Raw genomic sequence first — 22,504 nt, 5'->3', positions numbered from 1 at the left:
TGAGGCTGGAGCTCTGAAAGGTTGGAAAAAGAAGTGGGTTTTAATGGCAAATTGCAAAGAGGAAAACGTTGTTGCTCTTGGCCTTGACAGCACCTATAGTGGGGTGTTTGTGTGTAGCTGGCAGAGGCTGACAGGAGTTGCGATTGGCTGAGATGCCAGTGAAGTGTCACTTTCCACCTAGTCAGGGTGAAGTAACTGGACCCCTGAACTGTGTGTTTCCAGACTTTCTAATGCTGGCGGGTTTATAGGTGCATGCTACAGAGGCCTAAAAACACACTTTTGGGTGGAATAAGTGGGAAGCAATGACCCCTTTCTTTATTCACCACCCATTACTGTTTGTGGGAGAGAAGGCAGCAAGAAAGGGCCCTGTGCTTTTGGGTTGCGGTTCCCCTTTAAGGAGGGAAGGATGGATGCTCTACCCATGAGAAATGGCAGCTGAGTCCAAGTGGGAACAGAGGCACAAAGCCGAGAGCAGGACAAAGACAAAGGGGCCGATCGCAAGAGGTACATAGCAGCCCTGGCTCCTGTCACAGCTGGGATCAGGCCCAAGGAGAGGGGGGATGTGGAATTGCCTAAGGGAGCAGGGGTGATGTAGGATGAGATGAGAGCAAAGTTCACCATGGGACATGTACGCACTTAAGTACAGTTTAGAACTTGACTCACAAAGCCTTGGAAATACATGCTACAGGGGACAACTGGCTATCTGATAGGTCTGAAAATGATGTAAATGTAACAAATTGTCGAGCTGATGTGTTTCCAGTAGGGTCCCACAGGGACTGGTTCTCAGCCCTATGGTATTCCACATTTTTAGCAATGACCTGGAAGAAAAGATAAAATAGTCACTGATAAAGTTTGCAGACGACACAAAAATTGGGAGAGTGGTAAATAATGAAGAGAACAGGTCACAGATAGAGTGATTGGGATCGCTTGGTAAATTGAGTGCAAGCAAACAATATGGCTAAATGTCAATGTAGCTATCTAGGAACAAAGAGAGTAGGCCATATTTACAAGATGGGGGGACTCTATCCTGGGAAGCAGGGATTCTGAAAAAGATTTGGGTGTCATAGTGGATAATCAGCTGAATGTGATCTTACAGTGTGATGCTGTGGCCAGAAGAGCCAATACAATCCTGGGATGCATAAATAGGGGAATCTCAAGTAAGAATAGAAAGATTATTTTACTTCTGAATTTGGCATTGGTGCAACTGCTGCTAGGATCCTGTGTCCAGTTCTGGTGCCCACAATTCAAAAAGGATGCTGATAAATTGGAGAGGGTTCACAGAATAGCCACGAGAATGATTAAAGGATTAGAAAACTTGCCTTATAGTGATAGAACTCTTTGAGTCTATCTCGTTAGACTAACAAAGAGAAGGTTAAGTCTGGAAGTACCTACATGGGGAGCAAATATTTAATAATGGGCTCTTCCGTCTAGCAGAGGAAGGTCTAACACCATCCAATTGCTGTAAATTGAAGCTAGACAAATTCAAACTGGAAACAAGGAGTACATTTTTAACCTAGCTCCAGAGAGAGCAGCCACACTTCCCCTTCCCACCCCACCCACCCACTCTCAGACTGTAATTCCAGCTGATGCATCCTCACTGCATCACTAGCTCCAGTGTCAGCAGTACTCAGATTTCATCCTACCCCCTTGAGGGGCCAGACAGCTCGGATTTAAACCAATACTTAACTCAAGCTAGAAACGTGTGTGAGAGAACGGGAGTCAAGATACAGATAAGAGTAGGGTGACCAGATGTTCTGATTTTATATGGACAGTCCCAATTTTGGGGTCTTTTTCTAATATAGGCTCCTATTCCCCCCCCCATCCCAGTCTCGATTTTTCACACTTGCTGTCTGGTCATTATAGATAAAAGTCAAGTGATAGCTCTAGATAACAGTGCAGATAGAAAGCCTTAACAAAACACATGCGCTCTCCCCTTCTCTGAACCGAACACCTTAAAAGCTTCCTGAATTCCAAGAAATATATATTGAACAAAATTGGATCCCCAAAAAATTTAAAGTCATCCCTAAAAAGTCAGCCAGTGGCAGTAAGTTTGCTTGGTACAGACTAGTTAATTCTCATTCCTTGACTCCACTAGTTCTGACTGCATGGTCACCTATTCCACACCAGCTTGAGAGGAAAGGCAGTTTGAGGACAAGACAATTTTCATGTTCAAAATCCTTTGCCCGACTTTAAAATCACCATTTAAAATCCACAATTCTGCCTCTGAGTTTCGCCCTAGAGCCAATGTCCATTCAAGAGAGGATCCCACGGGATCGCATGGGGATGAGTGTGGTATAAACGCTTGTTAGGTACCTAAGACAAATCTCTGAGAACTGATGGTTGATTCCCTACTATGAGAAATCACTGCTGTTCTCCTTATTGCAGACTCACATCCAGACTGACGGCTAGATAACCACTGTCACAATACAGAGACAAGCAGCAGAATGAGTCAAATCCATTTTTAATGTGATTTCTTATGGTGAAGGCTATAGCCTTATTAATTTTTACAATGCTAGAAGCAAGTGGCTCTCAAACAGCTATACATCTACCTGAATGCAGAACAATTACATTGCTGGGGAAGACACAGACAGCCATTCTGAATGCAAACATCAACACAGCCACCCAAAAATCTACGTACAACCATGCACTCATGTCTCCCAAATATAGGGAAGGTGCTTGGAGGAAATGCGATTTTTCCATTTTGTGGTGTTGGAGGTTATCATCTCTATCCAGAGAAACATGCAACTCCTTTTTGTTAACACAAATGAAAATGCTAGAGAGTGTTATCCCTGTCCAGATGCATAGCTAACTTACACGAAAAAGACAAAAACAGAACACACACCATATAGGTTTTTTGTTCTGAAATAGAAAATCAGTCCATGTGGCAGAAAATGCATGCAGCGTTTACAGGGTTAAACATTCTTCTGATTAGTCTGCTTTACTGAATATAGAAAGCATAAACAACAACACATACCATATCTCAGATCAAAAATGCACAGAGCAGAATAAAGCCCCCTTTGCTAACCGAACTGCTGCATGCATAGCTCCATTCCCTCTGCATGTTAATACAGGACAAATCCTTTCCTGTGATTTAAAGTAAAACGTACAACACTGAACACACCAAAAATATCATGACTTACCCTTTCGGAGACACTTGCTTTTCTTAAGATATTTGGCAGTGAAAAATGGCATAGCTGCAGTAGCAAGGTTTCAGCCAAAGCTGACCTTTTATTACCAAGTGCTAAGACCAAAATGACTGGACCAAAAAGAGAGAGCCAATTATTATACCAGATCTTTAAAATGCTCAATGATGAGCAAAGGGAATTCAGAGTGGGGTAAAGTATGTCAAGTTGCACAGTGGGGATTGCAGATATCTTTCTGCTCATTAGCACTGCTGTTCGAGTTATTTAAAGTGCGCTCAGGGGAAATGAGGACAATTTCCATGACAATATGTACAGTATCATATAAGGAGGAAGCATTTTTTCAGGCAGAACTTCTGCATTACTCAGCTGCCACAGCAACCAGCAGTATGTTGAGAAGGAAAGAAAGGAGGAGGAAAAAAATCCATCAAGTCTGGGAAGAGTAAAAACTGAGCCTATTAACCAGGTCTTGTCCCCAGTGGAAAATGTGCTACCACACACCTTCATACTAGCATACTGGAATATCGTCTTGTTTGTTCTTAGAAACCTCTCAAAAAAGGAAGCATTGTCAAGAGCTGAAAGTCAGCCAATTGATTCCTGGCTCTGCTACAGATTTGCTCTGTGATCTGGGACAAGTCAATTCACCTCTTTCTGCCTCAGTTTCTCACTCCTTTAAATTCACAGTAATAATACCACCCTGACTCATGTGAATACTGTACTGCTTATTTCATTAAAGTTCATAAAGGGCTTTGAGAATCTTGGGTGGAACACAATATAAAGGTACAAATCATGATCAATAATAGATCCATGGTGTTTGCGCTCCGTCAGCATGTCTGTTTTTACTGCTAACATTTAGAATAAAATGCCATGTAGTGTATCTTTTTTCTTACTCACCTACATCCCCTAACTTTGTCCAGGACTCATCTATGTGATCAGTTAGTACGCAGCAAGCCGGGGTGTGAATGGACCACACACTAGCCTGCCATGTGTTCACTGGCCATGTGGTCTCTGTTACTATGCATTAGAGTTCCCTAGAGCTTTGACGTATTCCTGTTTCAAAGCACACAATATGACTTTTTAGCATGCGGTAGCAGTGTCCACTGGGCGAGTGCATGAGTGACAGGTTAGTGCACAATACATTCTGTCAAACGGATAGTTAAGAGTTAATAGAATAGAAGTACTTCATGTCTCTTTTGCCTGTAAATGGTTAACAAGATCTGTGAGCCTGGCTGTTACCTGACCAGAGGACCAATCAGGGGACAGGATACTTTGAAAACTTGAGGGAGGGAAGTTTTTGTGTGTGCTGTTAGTGTTTGGTTGTTGTTCACTCTGGGGGCTCAGAGGGACCAGATGTGCAACCGGGTTTCTCTCCAATCTCTCCGATACAGGCTCTTATAAGTTCAGAATAGTGAGTACTAGGTTGATAAGGCGAGTTAGGCTTATGTTTGTTTTCTTTATTTGCAAATGTGTATTTGGCTGGAAGGAGTTCAAATTTGTATTTTGCTGAAAGGATTTTAATTTGTACTTGTATACTTAGGCTGGGAGGGTATTCCCAGTGTCTATAGCTGAAAGACCCTGTAACATATTCTATCTTAAATTTACAAAGATAATTTTTTACTGTTTTTTCTTTCTTTAATTAAAAGCTTTTCTTGTTTAAGAACCTGATTTTTTTTTTATTCTGGTGAGACCCCAGGGGACTGGGTCTGGATCCACCAGGGAATTGGTAGGGAGAAAGGAGGGAAGGGGGAGAGAAAGGTTAATTTCTCTCTGTGTTAGGGTTACTTTCTCTCTCAGGGAGAGTCTGGGAGGGGGAGAGAGAAGGAGGAGGGGAAGGTGGATTTTCCTCTCTGTTTTAAGCTTCAAGGAGTTTGAATCACAGTAATCTTCCAGGGTAATCCAGGGAGGGGAAGCCTGGGAGAGACAACGGTGAGGGAAAGGGTTTACTTTCCTTGTGTTAAGATCCAGAGGGACTGGGTCTTGAGGGTCCCCGGGCAAGGTTTTGGGGGGACCAGAGTGTACCAGGCACTGGAATTCCTGGTTGCTGGCAGCGCTACAAGAACTAAGCTGGTAATTGATCTTAGAGGAATTCATGTTGGTACCCCATTTTTTGGATGCTAAGGGTATGGCTACACTTGACATTTCAAAGCGCTGCCATGACAGCGCTTTGAAGTGTGAGTGTGGTTGGAGCGCCAGCGCTGGGAGAGAGCTCTCCCAGCGCTGCACGTAAACCACATCCCTTACGGGTGTAGCTTGCAGCGCTGGGAGCCGTGCTCCCAGCGCTGCGGCAGTGATTACACTGAGGCTTTACAGCGCTGTATCTTGCAGCGCTCGGGGGGGGGGCTTCACACCCCTGAGCGCGAAAGTTGCAGCGCTGTAAAGCGCCAGTGTAGCCATGGCCTAAGGTTCAGAGTGGGGAATTATACCATGACACATTCGCACCCTGGCTTGCTGAGCATGAAATGGCCAGGTAGGCAAGCCCTAAGAGATTATCATCAGTACTCTCACCATCTCCTCTACTTCCCTAGAGAACTTCATGGAGTCCAGACCTAGTTTGGCACCCCAGAACCTAAAGTCTTCCATTTCCACTCAAGAGAGACAGCACACACTGTGGCAAGGAAAGTACTCCACTCATGTGCTTTTCATTCATTGGACTTCACTGCCTCTCTTTGGAGTTCAGCTGCCTACTTACATCACAGAACGCAGTTCAGATGCAAGGAGCAGCAATGTTACCCCGTGAACAGAACACAGGATTGGGCTGGGAGATTTGGATTCTGTTCCTGGTGGGGTCACTGTATGCCCTAGAGCTTCATAAATTCAAGCTCTAAGGTCCTAAGAAAACCCAGATAATTAGAGGTGCTTTGCCCTTCATTAGAAGATCTTCCTGCTGTTTAGCAGCTTCTGCATCTAGGAGGAACCCAGGTAGTTCAATGATATGGTGAATAGGGATCTGTTGGATTCACTGTACCAGAACAGAGCATCAGCCTTGCTAGCTGCTGCTCCTGGGAGCTGCTGATACTTCAGGCTTCCCAAGCTGAAAAATCTTGTTTTTTAATCAGTAACCACCTCTAACTGCACCTGTTGCACTCAAAGTCAGACCACGTGCAGTGGTAGCCATCTATCCCCAGGCCAGGAAGGACCATGCCCAGAATCTGGCCAGGCTCTTTTCCCAGGGCTCCAGCTTTATTTCTTCCACATAAAAGCTAGCACAGCACATTAATCATCCCTTTCCCCTAACAAGGATCTTTTGCAGGGGACTATCTATTCCCTGCAGGTTTCCACTCTATAGGCCACATGCCTAAGAGTCATACCCTGCTTCAGGGTCTGCCATGGGAGCCAACCTGCTTCCTTTCTCCCCTGTCCCAGGAGCTTCCTGCCAGAGCCTCCTTGCTGCTGACAGCTCTCTCCTTAACTGAGCCCCTTGCTGGCTCTTTTAATCACCTAATCTCTAGCTGATCAGTCTCAGCCTGGAGGCAGCTGATCCATCACCAGCGAAGCTGGATCCAACTCCCCTTAATGGGCAAGCCACCTTATGACAGGTGATGATGGGGATATTGGGATGGGGAGGCATGAAGTGTTGTCCATTATTCCATGAGTCTCTGTCTGTCCCCATTTCAAACCAGGAGCTATGCCCTGGTCCATTATGTTCCCTCACATACAAAGGGCAAAATGGTGCTTTCAGACACAATGATCTCTATTTTAAATTACGAGAACAACAAAACAAGAAAGAACAAAAGTGGTCTCCTTGCACAAGAGAGCACAGTGTGTGGTTTCCTCTGGCACTCTGCACTGGGCTCTGAGAATAGGAAGCCTGCTGAACTGTGCACACAGAATACCTAGAAAATGTAAAGGTAGAGCATGACCAAAGAGCACCAGTTTCATAAAGCCCAATACACACAGTCTATGTATGGTACTTATTACTGTAGTACTTGAGCCCCTCACAATCTTTTCACATGTATTTATCCTCACAACACCTCTCTATGGGGTACTACTTTCCCCATTTCACACAATGGGAATTGCAGCAAACAGAGATTAAGGCTATGTTTCCCCTAGAAACACTGCAATGTAGACACTCACTATTCAGCATAAAACCCCTCCTGTTGCTGTAGTTAATCCACTTCCAAAAGGTGGTAGCTAGATGGACGGAAGAATTCCATATACCTAGCAATGTCTAAACCAGGGACTAGGTTGCCTTAATTGCATCACTCATGGGTGTGGATTTTTCACACTCCTGAGTGACAATATAGTTGTATCACTCTAACTGTTTGGAGTAGACCTGACCTAAGTGACTTATCCAAGGTCACCCAGGAAGTGTCTACAGAGCAGGGAACTCAACTGAGGTCTACTGAGTCCCAGGTTAGTGTCCTAACCACTGCACCCTCCTTCCAGTCAGGTGCTGCCTTTTCTCTCACTCCTCCCTGCCAGGCCATGATTAGTAGCTCTCCCTTTACTTTCCCCCTGCCCTCCTCCTTTTTTAGGTTTAATGGAGAGAGATTTCTTTCCTCTAAAATGAGAATTAAATCCAAACCTCCCCCATGGCAGACACCATCCAGTGCAGATGCCTCTTCCTACAGATGGCTGGAAACATTTTTGGGATTTGCAGCACCTCCCTCCGCCATAACCAATGTGTTTATCTCAGAATCAGGCTATTTTAAAGAACTAATTAGGCCATTTCTCTGCAAACTTCACTCTCGATCCCCACATCTCCTCCTCCTCCTCCTCCCTGCTGTCACAGCACAGCACAGCAGACGGGGAGATTCAGAGAACAAAAGTACAACTATAACTTCCCCTTTATCCTTTGGCTTCTTCGTCATCCCATCGCTACCTATTATCCTCCCACACAGCGATGCAGCAAATGGGACTTTTGCTGGAGAAAGCCATCTACATTTTATTCCTGGCAAAAAAAGTTCAGCTGAAACCACAGCAACCAGAAGGGAATTTCTCACTATGCACTTTAGTCAGGTCCAAATTTAGACCTATTTTAGGTTCTAGGGACCTGCCTTTCTAAGGATCTATTACCACATGCCCCCTACACTTGCCAGCCAGAGGGCCTACCCCATATCACCACCTGCAGCTGACGCTGGATCTAGCGGGCAGAAGCTGAATTCCTGGAGTTACCTCCATACCCCCCATTACTGCTGCACTGCTTGCTTCCCAGAATGGGGCACCACCCTGAGATTTCCAGAGAGAACCTGGTTTGTCTCTGTCATAAACAGATAAGTAAGAGTTAATAGAACAGAAGTACTTCATATCTCTTTTGCCTGTAAAGGATTAACAAGATCAGGGAGCCTGGCTGTCACCTAACCAGAGGACCAATCAGGGGACAGGATACTTTCAAATCTTGAGGGAGGGAAGTTTGTGTGTGTGTGCTGTTAGATTTTGATTGTTGTTCTCTCTGGGTTCTCAGAGGGACCAGACGTGCAACCAGGTTTCTCTCCAATCTCTCTGATACAGTCTCTTATATGTCCAGAATAGTAAGTACTAGGTAGATCAGGCGAGTTAGGCTTATGTTTGTTTTCTTTATTTGCAAACGTGTATTTGGCTGGAAGGATTTTAATTTGTACTTGTATACTTAGGCTGGGAGGGTATTCCCAGTGTCTATAGCTGAAAGACCCTGTAACATATTCCATCTAAAATTTACAAAGATAATTTTTACTGTTTTCTTTCTTTAATTAAAAGCTTTTCTTGTTTAAGAACCTGATTGTTTTTTTTCATTTTGGTGAGACCCCAGGGGACTGGGACTGGGTCTGGATCCACCAGGGAATTGGTGGGGAGAAAGGAGGGAAGGGGGAGAGAGAGGTTAATTTCTCTCTGTGTTAGGATTACTTTCTCTCTCAGGGAGAGTCTGGGAGGGGGAGGGAAAAGGAGAGGAGAAGGTGAATTTTCCCTCTCTGTTTTAAGCTTCAAGGAGTTTGAATCACAGTAATCTTCCAGGGTAACCCAGGGAGGCGAAGCCTGGGAGAGGCAACAGTGAGGGAAAGGGTTACTTTCCTTGTGTTAAGATCCAGAGGGACTGGGTCTTGGGGGTCCCCGGGCAAGGTTTTGGGGGGACCAGAGTGTACCAGGCACTGGAATTCCTGGTTGGTGGCAGCGCTACAAGAACTAAGCTGGTAATTGAGCTTAGAGGAATTCATGCTGGTACCCCATCTTTTGGACACCAAGGTTCAGAGTGGGGAATTATACCATGACAGTCTCCATCAAACAAGAACAGTCAGCCATCACATACATTTAAATCAGGACAGTAATATACATACACTGTCCATATATACCACTTTAAGGGCCATGGGGGCCTATGCCCTGGGGAGTGGGAGTTACACTTTGTGTCTATTTTGTTTGCGCTGGCGCAGCTGTGTACTTCCAGCCATCTGACATGCCAGCAATCACGTCAGAAACACTATTCTGCTGAAATCTGCAGGCTTCAGGGAAAGATTTGAACTCTGAAGTTTACCCCACCCTGTATGGGCTCCCCTTGCTGATCACTGATTCACTTAACAGATGCCACAGGTGTTTTTAGAAAGGGCTCCATGTAACAGAAGTCCCTTGGGATCTGAATATCCCTGTGCTACGTAATGGGATCACGTGGCCCATCACTCCAGAGATTTCAAAGCACCATTTGTGATGAATCCAGCTCCCCTAGCTCTGCTGAGGGGGTTAAGCACAATTACCCCCCATTTCACAGAGGGAGATCCTGCTGCACACAGAGCTGACATTATTTGCCTAAGGTTATGTGGTGAGTTACTAGCGAGCAAGGAACATAACTGGGGGTGGTGGTCTCGATTCCCAGACTCCACGCTGTAACCGCTACACAAGACTACTTCACGGCTTGAGAGGAAGAGAGAAGTGGCTGATTGAGATAGTGGTACAGGCATGAGAATTATCCCCATCCATTATAGCCACATGGTTGCACCCAGACATGGGAATTTTTCACTGAAACCCAGCAGTGGGGGACTTTCTGTTGTTATTTCCCACTGTGCAAAGTGAGTGTGAACATCTAGGTACCAGGCACTGGAGAATAAGGCCTGGGATTTTTTACATCTGAGAAGCTCCATAGCTAGGCAGTGTGTCCATGTGCTTCTCGCTGACTCATCTTCCAACCATTACCACAGCAGGATGCAAATCAACTGAAGAGGAAGGGAGAAGAGTGAAGATGAGTGTGTGTGTGGGGGGGAGGGGGGGACGGGACAAGTGCCCTCTGTCCCTCAGCAACAAGGGCTTGTAGTAAGGTTCCCAACTTTCTAAATCACACAAAAGTGAACATCCTAGCCCCAGCCCTTCCCTGAGGCCCCGACCCTACTCACTACATTCCCCCTCCCTTGATGGCTCGCTGTCCCCCACCCTCACTCACTTTCACTGGGCTGGGGTAGGGGGTTGCAGTGCGTGAGGGCTCCGGCTGGGGGTGTGGGCTCTGGGGTGGGTCTGAGGGGGTCAGGGTGCAGGAGGGGGCTCCAGGCTGGGGGGTGAGGCTGAGGGATTCGGAATGTGGGAGGGGGCTTCAGGATGAGACAGGGGATTGGGGTGAGGGAGGGGGGTATGGGCTCGGGGGTGTGGGGTCTGTGGTGGGGCTAGGGGCAAGGGATTTGGGTTGCAGGAGGGGGCGCCAGACTGGGGGTGGGGCCAAGGATTCAGAGTGTGGGAGGGGGCTGTGGGTTGGGGTGAGGGCTCTGGGTGCTGGCTCTGGGGTGGTGCTGGGGATGAGAGGTTTGGGGTTCCTGGCCATTGGGAGTGCAGAGATGGTGCTCGGGGCAGGAGTGGCCCCCCTGCCTAGGAGCTGGACTTGCTGGCCGCTTCTGGGGTGCGGTGCGGTGCAGTGCCAGGTCAGGTAGGGACTAGTTTGCCTTAGCCCCGCAGCACTGCTGACAGGACGTTTAATGGCCTGGTCAGCAATGCTGAGTGGAGCCACCAAGGTCCCTTTTCGACCAGCGTTCCGGTTGAAAACCAGACACCTGGTCACTCTAGCTTATAGGATCACTGTAGAGGAAGGTACAGAGTCTTTGAAGCAGGATGCCTGGTAAAGGAGCAGCCTGATTGAGAGGGTACATGCTGTGTGAAAGGGGCTGAGCTAAGTGAGCTCTGAGACAGCCATAGAGGAAGATGATTGCAGCAAGGCTCTCCCTGGCCTGTCATTCAGCAGCCCTCCCCTAGAGGCATATGTTATTGAATGGAATAAATGTATGCACTGGGTGGGGGTGATGGGGGGAAAATGAGGGAGGAGAATCATTTGCAAAGATTTCTCATTGTCCGAAACTGCCAAATAATTAGCAATCTGCAGGGTTGTTGTAGCTGCATTGGTCCCAGGATATTAGAGACCCAAAGAAGAGCTCTGCGTAGCTGGAAAGCTTGTCTCTTTCACCAACAGAAGTTGTTCCAATAAAATATATTACCTCACTCATTCTAATAATTTACAAGTGTCTTCTGATTGTACTTAGGTGTTTTTATAACCTGTGCAATAATGTGTGTACACATTACATTTCAAAATCAGGATAGTTTTACTCTGTAGTTATGTATAAATAGTATTGATAGAACAAAAGAATCTCAGACTCAGTTAAACTACTGTGACTACAATATACTTCTGGGAAGCCTGGATCTATATGTCCTTACCATTGCCTTGCAAACTCCTGCTCAATTATTTGCCTAGGGCAAGTAACAGTTTATGAAAGGCAAGTAAAAATAATATATGTTTTTAGCATCATTGATTCCAGCCACTGTGGTTGAGATGTCTGGACTTACAAAAATTCATAGCAATTTAGAAAGGCTGCCTTATTTTATAATTTAATAATTTATAATTTACTATATAGATGTAAGCAGAGTCAGGATAAGCTCTACCCTGACATCTGGTGGAAAGAATGTCAGAGAGTGTATTTGCATAGGCACGCCCACCCTATCCCAGACTCCCAAGCTGTGGGATTGCTTGGTGACAAATTGCTCACCCTCAGTTGGGTGGTACTGGCTAGACATGGGACATGGGTTCCAAAACCCAGAGAATTGAGAGAGGCTGGGAACAGGTATTTGTGCCCAGTGGTGCTGTCTCCTTGTGGAGCTAGAAGCACCAGTTGCACCCTCTCCTCTCTATACTGTGGAATGTCAGAGTTGATTTTTTATTTCCTTAAGAATCCAGATACAGGTTACTGAGCTGAAATCACTTTGGGCTAATGGTGCACTAGCACTGGGGCTCCCCTACTATGAGCTGGAATCACTAAGAGCTGAAAATCACTAAAAAGCTAAAATCACTGAGCTGAGAGCACTGAGTACAGTGCTAACTAGTGGGGAGCCCAAAGCTATACTGTGGAACAGAGCTGTTGGCGGAGTGGATCACGGGACAGCTGGTGGCCGCGGAGCGGCTGGTGGAGCGGAGTAGCTGTGAGATGGGTGGAGCGCCCACAGAGCAAGCAGAGCTGAGCAGTCTGCAAGGACAACTGGAGCAGCTCACAGGGTAGCTGGTGGAGCAGAGCAGCTGGCGGAGCGGAGCAGTTTCTGAGGACGGCTGGAGGAGCAGAGTGGAGCGGCTGGTAAAGCGCAGCACTTCGTGGAGAAGGCGGGAGCAGAACCCACGGAAAGGCAGGGCAGTCGGCCCTGGATCACGTAAGGTGCCCCTTTCTACCAGGCTGGGGCGGGGGAGACCTCCGCAGATAGACTCTCGAACTTTGGGGCTGCACTGACCCAGGACAGAGACTTTTGGGACTGTGGGTGATTTGGGGGTTGCTGGACTCAGGAGCCCAGGAAAGAGGACACAGCTCAATTTCCTGGGGTGGGTCTTGGCTCACGGTTTGGTCTATGAACTCTAGTAGAGGTGTTTTTCCCAATTTAGTGTTTGTTGTTTATCTCATGTATTAAATCTTTTCTGCTACACCAAGACTCTGTGCTTGCAAGAGGGGAAGCATTGCCTCTTTGAGGCGCCTAGGGGTGTGTGTAAGATTTTCCCAGGTCACTGGGTGGGGGCTCGAGCTGGTTTGGAATTGGGTTATTGAAACGGAACCCCTGGATACTGAACCCGGCCCTTGTTGCTGCCAACTCAGAGGGGCAGAAGGGTTACATATAAATATAATTTATAATTTACTAGGGCTTCCTTACAGCAATGCACTGCGACTCAACAGCGAGTGACATAATTGTGTCTCTGATCCTGCAAACAGATCCACACAGTTGGAACCCTGGCACCTGTGTGGCTCCAGTAGCAAGCCAGGGATCTAAGGTCTGCACTGTTCCTATCTGAATGCATGTGGATTCATGACCAAACTCCCAAAGCTGCATCCCCATGGGCACAGAGTAAAACCAAAGCTACAGACAATTTTTGCCGGCTGTTGCAAAGTCCTGGGTGATGATCTAGAGGGCATTTGCAGGACACTGGGGCTGAGATTTATGGGAGTTAGGTGGCCAAATCCCAATGAATTCCATGGGGATTCCTAACTCCCTTAGCCATCTTGGCAAAGCTATCCATCTGAAAACTGGAATTAAAATTTTGGACTAACTCCTGTCCTCCTTATTAGCATCTCACTGACATTCCTGGAAGTTTTCCCTGGATAAGAACAGAAGAATTTGGCCCATATTTTCTTAAAGCTTTAAAGAAGAAAAGCAATGTAAGACACTCCCCAGGACAGCCTCCCCCGCCCCCCTTTACTTTCTTTCACTGCCTAAGGCTCCCTAAGATGAAGAAGACGGTGTGTTGAAAACCCCTTTGATACCGCAGATTAAGACAGAGTGTGAAGTGCATTTAAAATTTTCAGCCAGAATTTTTATCTTGATCTATATTTAAATGGTGTGTTTCTAAATGAACAGTGACAAGCTAGAGTCTGTTCTCCTCCTGCAGTATCTGGCTTCTGCACTATGGCTAACCCCAGACATTCCAAAATCTTGAGTCAGGCCCCAAAAATCATGAGTGTGTTTTTATTTCCCCGATAGTTTCTGGGCCATTTTGGGGTCATGTTTTCAAGCTTTTCTCTGGAACCAGGAGAACTAAAAACCCCACTCTCCAAAAAAAAGGTATTTGTAGTTAATAACATGACTCCAGGAGCTAGGGATTTAAGAAAGAAAAAAGAATTGGCCATGCTGTTTCTAAGTTGCCTTCTTGCTGTCTTCTGACCACCCCCTTGCAATTTCTGTGGATTCAGCTCTTGCGGAATATGTATTAAAAGCAGAGTTCTGCCTAAGCTGCAACTTTTAGGTCTCAATCCAGATCTGCACTTTTCCTCGGTCTGGACAGGGTGCTACCTAAGCAGCTGCCCATTCATCAAGAGAGGCCCCACCAGAAAGCATAAATCTGGATTCTGTTTGAGTGGTTCATATCAGGAGGTTTGGTTCAGACCCACTGATACCAGAATGATGTACTAAGGAAGCTGGCTGCCCCGACAACCTTCCCATTCATGTATTGTGTTCTCACTAGTGCTGCACTTGTGTCCCCCTCATGACCGGCACTAGAGTTTTGAGCGCCCTAGGCGGATGGCAATTTTGCCGCCCCGCGCCCTGGTCCCGTGGCTCCGGTGGAGCTGCCGTAGTCGTGTCTGCGGGAGGTCCACCGGAGCCGCGCGAGCAGCCAACCGTCCGCAGGCATGACTGCGGCAGCTCCACGGGAGCTGCCTGCCGCCCCCTCCGGACACCTTGGACTGCTGGCTGCCGCAGCGGCAGCCGGCAGCCTGGGGTTTCCCTGACCCGGGGGACACCCGCCCCTGGGCTGCCGGCTGCCGGGGCGGCGCCCTGACCCGAGGGACACCCGCCCCTGGGCTGCCAGCTACCGCCGGCAGCTCAGACTCCCTCTCTCTCCCAGCAACAGCGGCTGTTCAACCATTTAAAAAAAAATTGGGGGGCGCTTTTTGGTGCCCTCAAATCTCGGCACCCTAGGCAACCGCCTAGTCCACCTAAATGGTTGCACCGGCCCTGGTCCCCCTAGAACATTTGGGGGCATATGCCAGGGTTCTTTGTGCTGCACTGAACCAAGCTGCTCTATGATTCTTTCCCAGTGAATTGTGGGAGAACTTGTCTGTCCTTCTGGGCAGCTGGGGGTGGGGGGAAGAATTATGGGCAGGCACTGGAGGGCTATCAGCACTGAGTGGTTTAGCCTGCATCCTCACTGCAAAGTGGGCAGGTTACTAGTCCAGGCATTAGACTATACCCCCAGCCAGGCCATCTAGCCAGAGTAAAAACCATCATCATACTCCCCTCAGAGAGTGTGTGTGGAGATGGGAAGGGACTTCAGGACAACACCCAACTAAGATCCTAGGCTAACGCTGCAGTGAAGTCACAGCCTTAGAGTTACCCTCCAAATGAAGGTGGTTTCAAACACTGGGGACAGGAGCTCTTTAGGACTTTGTCTGGCAATACATATGCTCCCCCCATGCTGCTGCTATGAAATTAGGCTGACCTAGCACTGCACAGGCACTTGCTTGCTTGTTTTTTAAATCCTGGGGAAAGGAACTGCACAGTGGGCTCTGAAGTCCTCTGCTTAAGCACAGAACATTTGCACGTTGGGCAGCACAAGTGCTGAATCTCTCTCTTGCATGCTACCCCATCCCTTGTGCATACATAGTGCAATCCAGCAATACCTGCCTGTTTCTTGGCTGCCTTGCCATGCAAAGCACCAGAGGCCTTCATGGGAATAATAAAGGGAGAGTGCTTAAAAAACAAAAAAACAAAAAACCACCAACACAAAGAATAGCAAGATGCAAATCAGCCACACTGAATTTCAAAGCTCCTCTTAATTCTGGTCTCTTCTGGTTTCTGTAGATGCCACAGGCAATGCTCCAAGCCATACTGATGAACAGAGTTCAGATCACATTGTTAGCCTCACTGTCACACACCTATCTAACTTCTTCAGGGGCAGTTCCTTTGTCTCCAATGGTTGCTGAATTAGCAGATGCGATTGCACTAAAATATCAGAGCCCTGCTGGATCATTTTGTTAATGCATTTACATTTTCACATCCCTCCACTGGTTCCAGCTGGGGTGGAGACAAAGAGATTGTGCAGTATTTGAGTCTCATGAAAAAGCAGGAGGCTGACAAAGCATGTTCTTGGGAGACTTCCAAACCAAGCGGCTTTCTTGATGTTTGTCAAGGGTTAAATTGCTATTCTGCTCTTGATCTGTTTCTGACCTAGTCAGTCCTCAGTTTAGTCTGAGGTGGGACCCCTTCTTTGTGGCTGATCCTCCCTCCATCGCCTTCTTCCAGAACTGACAGCAGGTAAACAGTGCTCTCCTCAGGGACAACAACAGTCAGGACTGTCCTGGCTAGAAACAGGCAGTTTCAAACCAGATTCCATCAAACAAAAGCTGTCTTTATTTTAAGGTGCTGCAAAGGAACCAGAATGCAGAAAATAGTGTTACTGAGCCACGTTCTCAGCTGGTGTAAATTGATGTATCTCTGTCAAAATCAGTGCAGATACATCTATTCACTCAAACTGAGGATCAGGGTCTGTTTAAAAAAAAAAAAAAAAAAAAGATACTCAGCATAATTACTATGGAAAGTTTCATGCATGCTAACTGAAGTCAGTAGTATCTGTTACTAGATTAGCATCTAAGGGCCAGTCTACATGGTGAAGTTATACTGGTATGAAGTAGGGTGTGAAATGAAAGCACTATAGCTGTATCAGTACAACTCCTTGTGCAGACACTTATTCTAGCCTAACATGGGAAGTTATAGTGTTATAACTATACCAGTAGAACTAAATCTGCTGTATAGACCCAAACCTTAAGGGTCTGATGGATAAGACTCCTATTGTTTTCAGTGGGCTTTGGATCGGGCCATACAGGACAGCTGTGCTATGAAAGGTCCCATTGCTTACAATGCTAGGGTGGATGGGATGGGACAAAGCCTTCCCCAGCAGCATTGCAGTGGCAGTGACGGAGAGCTGGAAGTCTGTCACGCTCCCTGTGCTGGTGTTGGAAGCTGTTTTGCCTTATCTACACTAGCAAGGGAGACTCATTGCTGATGGCAGTTGTCTACATCATGGTCATTTACCTAATGTAGACAGGCCACCAGGTGTGGCTACTGCTAGTTTGGGTTGGACTGCGGGGCTACCAAGATGTAGAATACAGTGACATGCTCATGCCATTGTGGGGAAGTGGACTGTAGCCTCTCTACATTGCATTTAGGAGCTGGTAGTTCTAGCTAGGGCACACTGAGAATTTAATATTTATTACGGATATTACCTTAGCACTCAGAAGCCTGAGTCAAGAGATTGACCCCATTGTACGAGGTGCCATACAAACAGAACTACACACAGAACACAGCCTCAGAACCCAGGACATATTTACTTTTACAGGGAACTCAAAATCCTCTGCTTTTAAGCTGTATCATAGAAGATTAGGGTTGGAAGGGACCTCAGGAGGTCATCTAGTCCAACCCCCTGCTCAAAGCAGGACCAGTCCCCAACTAAGTCATCCCAACCAGGATTTTGTCAAGCCTGACCTTAAAAACCTCTAAGGAAGAAGATTCCACCACCTTCCTAGGTTACCCAATCCAGTGCTTCATCACCCTTCTTGTGAAGAAGTTTTTCCTTAATATGCAACTTAAACCTCCCCTACTGCAACTTGAGACTATTACTCCTTGTTCTGTCATCTGCTACCACTGAGAACAGTCTAGATCCATCCTCTTTGGAACCCCCTTTCAGATAGTCGAAAGCAGCTATCAAATCCCCCTTCATTCTTCTCTTCTGCAGACTAAACAATCCCAGTTCCCTCAGCCTCTCCTCATAAATCATTTTTGTTGCCCTCTGCTGGACTCTTTCCAATTTTTCCATATCCTTCTTGTGCTGTAGGGCCCAAAACTGGACACAGTACTCCAGATGAGGCCTCGATGTCAAAAGAGGGGAACGATCACATCTCTCGATCTGCTGGCAATGCCCCTATTTATACAGCTTAATATGCTGTTAGCCTTCTTGGCAACAAGGGCACACTGTCGACTCATATCCAGCTTCTTGTCCACTGTAACCTCTAGGTCCTTTTCTGCAGAACTACTGCCTAGCAGTTTGGTCCCTAGTCTGTAGCAGTCCATGGGATTCTTCCATCCTAAGTGCAGAACTCTACACTTGTCCTTGTTGACCCTCATCAGCTTTCTTTTGGCCCAATCCTCTAATTTGTCTAGGTCCCTCTGTATGCTATCCCTACCCTCAAGCTTATCTACAACTCCTCCAAGTTTAGCGTCATTGGCAAACTTGCTGAGGGTGCAGTCCATGCCCTCCTCCAGATCATTAATGAAGATATTGAAAAAAACGACCCCAGGACCGACCCTTGGGGCACTCCACTTGATACCAGCTGCCAGCTAGACATGAAGCCACTGACCACTACCTGTTGAGCCCAATGATCTAGCCAGCTTTCTATTGACCTTATAGTTCATTCATCCAGCCCCTACTTCTTTAACTTGCTGGCAAGAATACTATGGGTGAAGCTGCCCCAGTCTCCCACTAGTTGCACAGCTGTGTCAGACACTAGGCCCACTGCTGTGCAGTTTAGGTTAGGCCTGAAACACGGTACACAGGGTCTTACTTGTAGCTAAGTTCTGCCACCACAGTCCTAGATCTTAAAGCCAGAAGGGACTATTACAATCATCTAGTCTTACCTGCAACCCAAAAGATGGCAACTGTGGCTAGATTTAGGGCAGGGATGGGCAAAGTACAGCGCATGGGCCGCATCCGGCCCTTCAGATGTTTTATTCAGGCCCTCAAGCTCCCATCAGGAAGTGGGGTCTGGGGCTTGCCCCGCTCTCTTCATGCCATGGCTTCACGCAGCTCCTGGAAGCAGTAGCATGTCCCCCCTCCAGCTCCTATGCGTAGAGGCAATCGGGGGGGGGGGGTCCACATGCTGCCCCCAAGCACCATCCCTGCAGCTCCTATTGGCCAGGAACCACAGCCAATGGGAGCTGCAGGGCAGCAACTGAAGATGGAACAGCACACACAGCCACCTGGCCATGCCTCTGCATAGGAGCCAGAGGGGGTACATGTCAGTGCTTCCAAGAGCTGCTTGAGGAAAGTGCCACCTGGAGCTCACACACTGACCCTCTCCCATGCCCCAACCTCTTTCCCCAGCCCTGATCCCCCTCCTGCCCTCTGAATCCCTAGGTTCCAGCCTGAAGTACCCTCTTGCACCCCCAACCCCACCCCAGAGCCTGCACCCCCAGCTGGAGCCCTCACCCCACCTACACACCTCCTGCCCCAGCTAAGAGCCCTTTCCCACACCTTGAACTCCTCATTTCTGGCACAATCCCAGAGCCTTCACCTCCTCCTGCATCACAACCCCCAATTTTCTGAGCATTCATGGCCCACCATACAATTTCCATACCCAGATGTGGATCTCTGGCCAAAAAGGCTGCCCACCCTTGATTTAGGGTCAGATTGCCACCAGGAGAATGTAGCTCCATTGAAGTCAATGGAGCTACACCAATTTACCCAGCTGAGTACCAAGCCCTTCAAGAATACAGAGGGCAGCATCTCAGTTTCTGATGTGTTATTCTTATTTCTTTAACGTTATCCCTAGTAGTAGGATGCCATAGTTTCCCCTCTGGTTTTCCATCACTGCCTATAGGACTAGCCAGTAGGTGGGTCAGGAAGGAATTGAAAGAGTCACTCCTATACCAAGGATAGAAAATAAACCTATGGTGTCTCAATATCACTATTTCAGGGATAATCGCCACCTACATCCTGGGCAGACCACAGGGGAACAGAGAGAGGGGGCCAAAATATTAATAGCCAACTCCAATATTTCAGACCCACTACCTCTCTAATGATATCTGATGGCCTTCTCCAATAGATCAGCATCTTTTGGTACTGATCAGGCTAAGATGTTTCCTCATTGTCTAAATTCCTTGTTTTGCTATTTCCTAGCCCCGCTCCAGTAGAGGTTTTCCATTTGGAAGCTGTGCACAGTTTCAGAGAAGTCTGTATTTTGTTGTGCAATTCACGACTGGGAGCCACAGTTGGCTATTTTAGGGTATTGCTGAACTTGCCTATGCAGGCAGGCAATGCAAGAATGCTTCCTGAAGCCACTTCCTTAGGTCCTCCTGGAGATGCTAACTACAGTTATGGGAAGGAGGAACTTAACCCAGGTTGCTTCAGCCCTTGGCTGCTGAACTGGTGATCCACATACAATATTATTGGCGATGTAACTGTGTAGACCAGATCTGCAGCTGCTGGGCCGTTCCTACTGGCCCCTGCTGCCAATTGACTCAAAGGGGCTATTGCAGAAGCTGTGGATTGCCAGAGAGGACTTGTCACAACACTTTCCACCCAACTCCACTTATTGTGCCAGCCTACAGCAGTTTTAGGCTATGTAAGGATCCCTGCTGGGTAGGGCATGTCAGGAACAGGGCCTTTGGTGCAGCAAGGCTAAGCAGCCAGCATCCGGCTCAAGAGTGGGACCTCTATTTTCACTATAAAAGAGAACCAAGGGGCTGAATTAAGACTGGCATTGCCAGAGTTTTCAGTGCTGAACTGTGTAGTCTTAAATGTTTTGTATTAATAGGTGCAAATGGTAGCACAACCTGTTCTTAAAGTTGCCTGACCCTTCTGTGACAGGTTGGATCACAAAACCCCCTCTTGGGAGCTGCCACCTGATGTGCCAAGACTAATTCTACCCCTGCTAGCTCAGGGCCCCAGCACTGTGTCTTGCTGAGCCAGACACACCCGTCTGCTCCAACAAAGACCCAGGATCTGAATTACTTGCCCCAAAGCTTCAGGCTTACCTGAAAGCAGCTAACAGAAGTGTGCTTGTCTTTAACTCTCAGATGCCCAACTTCCAATGGGGTCTAAACCCCAAATAGATCTGTTTTACCCTGTATAAAGCTTATGCAGGGTAAACTCAAAAATTGTTTGCCCTCTATAACACTGATAGAGAGATTGCACAGCTGTTTGCCTCCCCAGGTATTAATACATACTGAGTTAATGAATAAGTAAAAAGTGATTTTATTAAATACAGAAAGTAGGATTTAAGTGGTTCCAAGTAGTAACAGACAGAACAAAGTAAGTCACCAAGCAAAATAAAATGCACAGCTCTGTCTAATCAAACTGACTACAGATAATCTCACCCTCAGAGATGCTTCAGTAAGGTTTTTCCTCAGACTGGACCCCTTCCAGGCCTGGGCACAATTCTTTCCCCTGGTACAGCTCTTGTTCCAGCTCAGGTGGGCACTAGAGGATTCTTCATGATGGCTCCTCTTGCTTTGTTCTCTTCTACCCCTTTATATATCTTTTGCACAAGGTGTGAATTCTTTGTCCCTCTCTGGGTTCCCACCCCCTCCTTCTCAATGGAAAGACACCAGGTTAAAGATGGATTCCAGTTCAGGTGACATGATCACATGTCACTGAAAGACTTCATTGCCCTTTTGCCAGCACACACGTATACAGGAAGACTTACAGGTAAAACACCCATCTGCAGTCAATTGTCCTGGTTAATGGGAGTCATCAAGATTCCAAACCACCATTAATGGCCCACACTTTGCATAATTACAGTGGGCCCTCAGAGTTATATTTCATAATTACAGTGGGCCCTCAGAGTTATTTCATATTTCTAATTTCAGATACAAGAGTGGTACATTTATACAAATAGCAGCAAAGAGTCCTGTGGCACCTTACAGACTAAAGGACGTATTGGAGCATGAGCTTTCGTGGGTGAATACCCACTTCGTTGGATGCACGTAGTGGAAATTTCAAATATAAACAAATAGGATGATGACACTCAGTAGATAATAAGCTTTGTAATGATACCTTACAAGAGACCTTTTGTATGAAGTACATTCGTTACATGATATTCACTCATTAGCATATTTTTATAAAATCATATATAGACTGCAACATCACACTCCTATTATAAGGCCTTGTTTTTAGACACTCATAACTTTGCCATATTAAAATAATATGGGAGGGATAGCTCAGTGGAGTGAGCACTGGCCTGCTAAACCCAGGGTTGTGAGTTCAGTCCTTGAGGGGGCCACTTAGGGATCTGGGGTAAAAATCAGTACTTGGTCCTGCTAGTGAAGGCAGGGGGCTGGACTAGATGACCTTTCGGGGTCCCTTCCAGTTCTTTGAGATAGGTATATCTCCATATATTATGTCTTCTTTAACCCTTCAGACTGGAATTTTCCATTTTAGGTGTCTGCCTCAGGCTGACCTGTTCTGAAAAGTTTCAGCCAAAACTGTTCAGCCATTTCTGAAAATAAGTGAAAAAACACATTTTGCCATATTGAAATAATTCTGGTGATCTTTTCTCTGAAAAGCTCTAGTGGCCTCCATGCTTTGGAGCGTGGGCTTGAAAGATGGCAGGAGGGTTGGCCTTTGCATCAGGGATGTGGTATCCCTGTGAAAGTCTGCCTAAATCTGGCCAAATTATAAGCTTGAGTGTGTGTGTGGGGGGGGAAGAGTGAGAAAAATCCAAAGCTTACATATGTTCAGTAAA

General features: G+C 46.9%; 1 protein-coding gene across 3 annotated transcripts in view; it reads right to left on the bottom strand.

Moving 5' to 3' along the window:
- ARHGAP22 (Rho GTPase activating protein 22) overlaps positions 1-22,504 on the bottom strand; it is a 256,126-nt gene that overhangs the window by 81,985 nt on the left and 151,637 nt on the right. The window contains exon 1 of one of the 3 annotated variants that reach the window (XM_030571375.1): positions 3,141-3,356. The exons of 1 other annotated variant lie outside the window; for it this stretch is intronic. In XM_030571375.1, coding sequence (XP_030427235.1) covers positions 3,141-3,192 — 52 coding nt within the window. In that variant the 5' untranslated portion in view covers positions 3,193-3,356. Of the gene's footprint in view, positions 1-3,140; positions 3,357-22,504 lie in introns of those variants that run through there. One more of the 3 variants, XM_030571377.1, reaches the window with a different exon arrangement.

Source organism: Gopherus evgoodei, chromosome 7 (assembly GCF_007399415.2).
Source record: "Gopherus evgoodei ecotype Sinaloan lineage chromosome 7, rGopEvg1_v1.p, whole genome shotgun sequence".
NCBI lineage: Eukaryota > Metazoa > Chordata > Testudines > Testudinidae > Gopherus > Gopherus evgoodei.
The sequence above is the reverse complement of the archived record's forward strand: the minus strand, read 5'-3'. Positions and strand labels throughout refer to the sequence as shown.